Raw genomic sequence first — 6,991 nt, 5'->3', positions numbered from 1 at the left:
GGCCGCGTTCCCGGCCTGTCGCGCGTCCCGCGTATCGGCCTGGGACGGCGTTGCACGGTGACGTGCCGCAACTGTAGAGTCCCGGCCCAGCGTTACACGCTCCTCGGGCCGGGTCGCAACCAATTTTTTTTTTTTTAAATTCGAAAATTTTTTCTATAAATACTACTCCATTTTCATACACATTCAACTTCACATTCAACTTCAAATCTCTTCCAAGAATTCGAAAAAATGCCTCCACGTCAAAGAATCTTCGAAGATCAAATGTCCCGGTCGTTAGCAGAGGCGCTACCGGCAATCCAAGAAGAAATCAACAACGAAGTTGAACGCTACCAAGCTGTTATTCAAGCTTGGAACGAACAACAAACCCGTGTACCACGTACCCGGATGTATATTCACCGAGACCGTGAACAAGCTGCCTTGCGGCTTTTCACGGATTATTTCTCTAGAGATCCGCGATGGAGGGATCAGATGTTCCGTCGCCGGTTCCGGATGCGGAGGCCGTTGTTCCTACGCATTGTCAACGCAGTTGTAGCTAGTCACCCGTATTTCTGCCAAATTACCGATGCTGTGGGCCGGGAAAGTATATCGACGTTGCAGAAATGCACGTCTGTCATTCGTCAACTCGCTTACGGAACTACATCAGATATGTTCGATGAGTATCTCCATGTAAGCGAGCCTACTGGCCGGGAGTCCCTCGCTAGATTCTGTCGGGCAGTCGTCGAAGCATTCAAGGATACGTACTAGCGAAAGCCAACGACCGACGACGTTAGGAAGTTGGTCGACATGCACGAGCGGGCCCACGGCTTCCCGGGGATGCTTGGAAGCATCGACTGTATGCACTGGCAGTGGAAGAATTATCCAACGGCTTGGAGAGGACAATACACTAGCGAGCACAAGGGCACACATCCCACGATTATGTTGGAGGCCGTTGCCGATTGCAGATTGTGGATCTGGCATGCCTACTTTGGTGTCGCGGGGTCCAACAACGACCTCAATGTGTTGAATGAGTCTCCATTGTTCAACGACTTGTGTGTTGGGCGAGCACCGAACGTAGAGTTCACGGCCAACCACCGTCGGTATAGTATGGGGTACTATCTGGCAGACGGGATCTACCCTCGATGGCCCGTGTTCGTGAAGACTATTACAGCTCCGACAACCGATTGGAGGGCAATGTTTGCCCAAAGGCACGAGGTGGCTCGGAAAGATGTCGAGCGTGCATTCGGAGTCCTCCAAGCGCGGTGGGCTGTCGTGAAGGGAGCGGCCCGTGGTTGGCAGCGGTCAAACATCGCCGACACAATGTATGCATGTATCATAATGCATAACATGATCGTTGAGGACGAGCAAGATAACGTCACTTTGTGGAGCGACAATCCGCTCGCCAGCACCGGGAGCAACTACGTTGTCACCGAGCCGCCCGTGCAGGGCCTTCCTCACGACATCCGCAATGTCATGGCCCGTTCAGCTGCGATGCGCAAAGAGGAACAACACACTCGCCTCCAAGCCTATCTAATCGAAGAAATTTGGACTCGCACCAACGTTTTCCAGCATTGACGTTATGTTTTTATGTATTTTATATTCAGTTTTAAAATTTCTATGTTGTAATTTTGCAGTATTCGATGAAATTAAATTTTCCGTGTTATAAATTTCCAGCGTTTTTTTATTTTACGTTCAAAATAGGTTGAGTTGTGAATAGTGTCATTTATTAGTTGCGGCCCGGGCCGCAACCTGCAGGGTTACAGCAGTTGAGGCCTGGGCCGCAACTGTATAGGAATGATAACGTGAAGGGGACTTAGGGCTGGAAATGGGGACGGGTTAATGATGCCCTTATCTCCAATCAAAGTTCTTACACGTATAGTAAAAATTAATCTACGAGACATTAATTTTTTGCTGACAAATTATTAAGGTATGATAGAGGAGGTGATGATGTCAATCATGTCAACTCTTATCAATTCACACCAGGGGGCCTAAACTGTAGCACATGTCCAAAATTTGATTGATTTAAATTAAAGTTTGAAATCCATATCAAGAACTAAGATAAGATTTATCATGTTTTTAGAGCTACATTCTTATTGGGAGTTGGACCTACCAACCCAAATTAAAGTTTTATGTTATTAATTCCTAATTTGCAATATTGTTTTACTAGAAAAGGTTGGTCTAACCAATTCGAAATTCACATTAAAAAAAAAACAAAAGTGGCATATAAAAGGTAGCTACTAATAATTAAGAAATCATATTTTATTCTCAATACTTGGTAAACAACCTCTATTTGGAAAATTAATTGATGACATGATGGTTAGGCATATCAAATTAGTTACATGTTCAAAATATGAAAAGTGTCATTAAAATAAGTATACTAATCTCCATGGATAAGGTAGGTAGAACTTTGCTTAGTATTTCTCAAAATATTCCACTTCTCCCCCAAAAAATAGTCATTTTTTTATTACTTGATTTATCTATATAAATTCATCACTTTTCATTCATAGCCATAAGCCAAGACTATTCTAGACGATGAAGTGTGTCTCAGTTAGTTGGACGCTTCTTCTCCATCCAGTAGGTCGGGGTTCGAGTTATCGTGAGGGTAGATACGGAACCATTATAGATCCTTTTAAAAAAAAGATCGTGATTAAGTCTATGTGACATTGTCAAATATTAAATACAGTACATTGTACTTACCCAATTGAACAACATTCATAAGACTCAATGTGTTCGAATCCATTGAATCGAACACCGTTGCCACGTTGGCGTTTGGTCAACGGTCACATCACAAGGTCAAGCGTGTAAGAAACATGGTGATAATCCATCACATTCAATCATGGGATAAGGTAAAACCAAACGGGCCTGCAACGTATGGGCCCGTTTTCACATGCTAACGGGCCCTCACTTCAATTCACCTAATCAGACGAAATGTCGCTTTCTTATATACAACCCACGCTTGAAACTAATTATATTCAATTGTTTTGACTTAGGAATCATTTTTTAAGGATTGCTTATTGGAAATGAATTATTGCAATAATTATTTAGTCGCTTTTGGCAATTATTTTGAGGAAAGAAAAGTGGAGTTGTGCATTATTATAGAGTTTTATTTTAGGATAATTTGATGGGCCCGGGTTACATTAAAGCCCGAATTGTGGTAATTAAAGGTGGGGCACCGTTATACTCTTATTTGTGTTTAATGCGACAAATATTTGTGATATTAAATTTTAATGTAGTAAGAGCATGTTTGGTAAATAGTATACTTGTTTTATCTGCATTCAACTGTCTGAGTATCATAGATTAAGAATTCAAGAAGCCCGATATAGATTCAAGGTCGAATTCAAGAAGCCCGATATAGATTCAAGGTCTGCCAAGGCCCGAGCTATAATTCACGTTGAGCCTATATAACATATCGTACCGAAAATGTATTACTATATTGAGATCGTATTTGGTATTTTTTTTGTTTCTTTTGTACACCTAAACTATTTGTTTGTGCCTCCTAACTAAAATTGAATATATGTATATAATCCAATTTCTCAATAAAAAAAATCACTTGTATCCAGCTTTTTCATTAATTTGGTTCGGTGTTTGAACTTGTATAATAAAGACGAGTATAATTTAATTTTGAATAATTCTGCGAAGTTATATAAAAATAAAAAGTCGTTGGTTGCTACAAATGTTATAATAGTATAATCTTTAGTACTTAGATATAAGCGATCTCATCATTGACTCAAAGAAAATGTTACTGCTATTTTTCTTGTACTTAAAATTGATCTAATAATCTACAAATATAAACATACATATAACATACTTTATACCCATCTCAAATATGCATTAAATAGCCAACAAACATTAAAAAATTGGATTTTGGGACATATGAAAAATAAAGCCTAACAAAAAAACAAGAAATTAAATAAAATAAACAAATACTTTTGGAAAAAAAGAAAATCTACATGTTAGTATGTTACAACATCTTAAGGAATGTATTATTGTGAGGGAAAATATAATTGGGAAAACCTTTTTCTACCTTTTAAATTCTTCCTCCCCCTTTCATGTCTCATACTTCCTGTAGCAGCATCATAGTTCCACTTTTTTTCCTGATGACGGTCAGGCAACCGAGGCAAAAAATATCCGGTGCGCTAGACCACTTCTTGTCCTTCTTTACCCCGAGCGGCTGGAGTTTCCCCCAACCCCCTGAATCCGCCTTAAGTTGGAGGAAGGCGGGAAGGCGTTGATCCTGATGGGCATTGCTGCTCTAATTATCGCGTGCTGCTAGATTCCACCCCATCGGCTTAACTCATTGACACAAGCTTCAGTTTGCCTATCGAAATTTTCCAGTGCCAGAAAAAATCAGATTGAGTAGCTCATGTATCAAATGGATTGGCTAAAAAGCACTCAAAATATCTAAAGCTACAGACATTTAACAATATCTAAAGCTCTTCAAAATCATAACTTTATGAGTTATTTAGCTAGTAAATTCCAAAATGCAGCAAAGGAGAAACTGATGAAAGAAAAAGCTATGAGTAGGGAGCTACATGCAGCACCTGATAAGGCATTGCTCGCCACGATCAAGCAAGGAAGTGAAGCAAGATATTATGAATCTGGCTTCAAGATCCTCTTTCTCCTCTTGATGAGCCCATTCATCAAAGAAATATACGAGAATTTATTCAGTGTGACACCCTTCTCGTTCTGTTCTAAAAATATACTCATTGCATCTTTGTACCTTCCTTCAGCGCATAGCTCGTCAATCTGTTCTGAATAAGCTACGGATCTCGAATCTGCTTCACCTGAAGCTTCTCCACAGACCACCACCTTTTGTTCGTCATCGCCCTGGTTTGGAAAAACCACTACTTTATATCTCTCTGACATTTCCCTCAACAGTTCTTGAGCTTCTTCGAGTTTTCCAGCATCATTAAGAGCGCCAACAATGGCGTTGAGAGTATAGCTATCTGGTCCCAGTTTCTTTTCTTCCATTTGGGGAACAAGATCCAAAGCATCATCAAGTCGCCCTTCCTTGCATAAGGCTGCGATTAATGTATTGTAGGTAATAGCATCGAGGCTTTTCCCTTTCTCAATCCATGTATTGAAGAGCTTGATAGCTTTCTCGAGCATCCCTTCCTTGCATAGCCCCCGAAGAAGAATGTTGCAAGTGTACATATCGGGCTTGAATGATTGGTTTTCAACCATGTTATTGTGAAATTGAAATGCTTGCTCCACGTTTCCCTCCCAACAGTAGCCATGTATGATGGTGTTGTACGTCGTTTCATCAGGGACAAGTCCGTTCTCCAATAGCTCGTTGAGTTTCTCTATTGCGAGTTTCGTCTTTCCCACCTTGCAAAGCCCCCCAATCACCGAATTATAGGTGATGGTGCTAGGAAGTATACCCTTTTCCTTCATTTCATCCCAGACCTGAATAGCTCTCTCTGCATTTTCTTCCTTGAAGTATCCGACTATAAGAGTGCCATAGCTCACTTCATCTACGATATAACCTCTCTTGTTTGCAGCACTCAGCAACTCGTATGCATCATGAAGCTTCCTCTCCCGGCATAGATTATGTAAAGCTGTGTTAAGGGTCACCGTGTCCATCTTCAAACCTTTCCCACTCATCCTACTCATCATCTTAAAAGCCTCTGCCAGATCACCGGACTTGCAAAATCCGCTAATCAAAGTATTATATGTGACACAATCTGGTGAAAATCCAGCCTCTTCCATCTGATCAACCATCTTACTAGCCTCCTTCATCCGACCTTCCTTACAATACCACTTGATCATGATATTATGTGTCACCTCATTCGGCCGCACTCCCTTCTCCTTCATTTCATCCAACAGTTTCAGCGCCATCGGACTGTTCTTCTCTTCAAAACACACATTAATCAGCGTGTTGTAAGTGATCACATCGGGCATAAGTTTCAACCCTTCCATCTCGTCCCTGAGCCTAAACGCCTCGTCTATCTTCTTAGAGCTGCACAGCCCGTTGATCAGAGTGTTGTACGTCCAAACATCGGGGAGAAGATTATCCCGAGACATCAGTTCAACGATTTGGGTTGCATCCTTCAACCACCCCATCTTGCAGTATCCATAAACCAAGATGTTATACGTTCTCCTATTCGGGAAAAGCCCGTTGCCCTTCATTTCCAGCAACAAATCGCGCATATCGTGTAGTCTCCCCTTCTTAGACAATGCATCTAAAACAGTGTTATAGCTAGCATTATCTGGCTTAACCTTAAAATCAGGCTCCATTTTCTTCAACAATTGAATTGCATCGTTAAATTTATACTCGGAACAGTATCCATTGATCAAAATGTTGAAAGTAACAACACTAGGCAAAACCCCCAATTTCACAGCATCATCAAAAATCTCTTTACAGAAATGGGTAGAGCGAGAGGAGAGATCCTTCTTTACCAGCGAATCGAGCAATGTGTTGAGCGTGTGCAAATTAGGGCGGAGCTTGAGGCGCTTCATCTTTTTGAAGAGCTGCGCGGCGAGGTGGGGCCAGCCAGAGCGGCAGTAGGCGAAGATGCAGGTGTTGAGGAGGGTGGCGGAGGGCGGGCGGAGGGGGCGGGAGGGGTGGAGGAGGTGGCGGTGGAGGGGGTGGTGGGGGTGCTCGGAGAGAATTTGGGATTGGAGGAGGGTTTTGGCGTCGGCGAATTTGTGGTGGGAAATGAGGGAGGAGAGGAGGGAGAGGAGAGGGGGGAGGGGGAGGGGGGTGAGGGGGGCGGCGGATTGGGCCCAATTGAAGAAGGAGAGGAGGGCGGAGGGGTGGCGGTTGAGGGCGGAGGAGGAGAGGATGGAGTGGAAGATGTCGGGGGTTAGGTGGGGGAGGTAGGGGGATAGGGCGACGTTGAGGGTGGATGTGGCGGGGTTGACGGTTTTGAGGAAGGTGGTGATCGTGGAGATTAGCTCTGTGTGAATTAGTAGCGGCGGCGGCGGTGGTTCTGCGGTGGTGGACATTGCTTTGGTTGAGTTTAGATTTTTGAAAGTGGAGGAGTTGTTTGGGTAAATAAATATTTTCATTTTT

The 6,991-nt window shown here is 42.8% G+C and overlaps 1 protein-coding gene across 1 annotated transcript; it reads right to left on the bottom strand.

Moving 5' to 3' along the window:
- Positions 1-3,882: 3,882 nt before the first annotated feature.
- LOC121761423 (pentatricopeptide repeat-containing protein At2g16880-like) lies at positions 3,883-6,943 on the bottom strand. The gene is made up of 2 exons (XM_042157073.1): positions 4,518-6,943; positions 3,883-4,294 (listed from the first exon to the last, which is right to left on the bottom strand). The coding sequence occupies exon 1, from the start codon at positions 6,922-6,924 to the stop codon at positions 4,567-4,569; it is 2,358 nt and encodes a 785-aa protein (XP_042013007.1). The 5' UTR covers positions 6,925-6,943; the 3' UTR covers positions 3,883-4,294; positions 4,518-4,566.
- Positions 6,944-6,991: the final 48 nt, after the last annotated feature.

This window comes from Salvia splendens, chromosome 13 (genome assembly GCF_004379255.2).
Source record: "Salvia splendens isolate huo1 chromosome 13, SspV2, whole genome shotgun sequence".
In the NCBI taxonomy this organism is placed as follows: Eukaryota; Viridiplantae; Streptophyta; class Magnoliopsida; order Lamiales; family Lamiaceae; genus Salvia; species Salvia splendens.
This window is presented reverse-complemented; position numbering and strand designations above follow the sequence as displayed.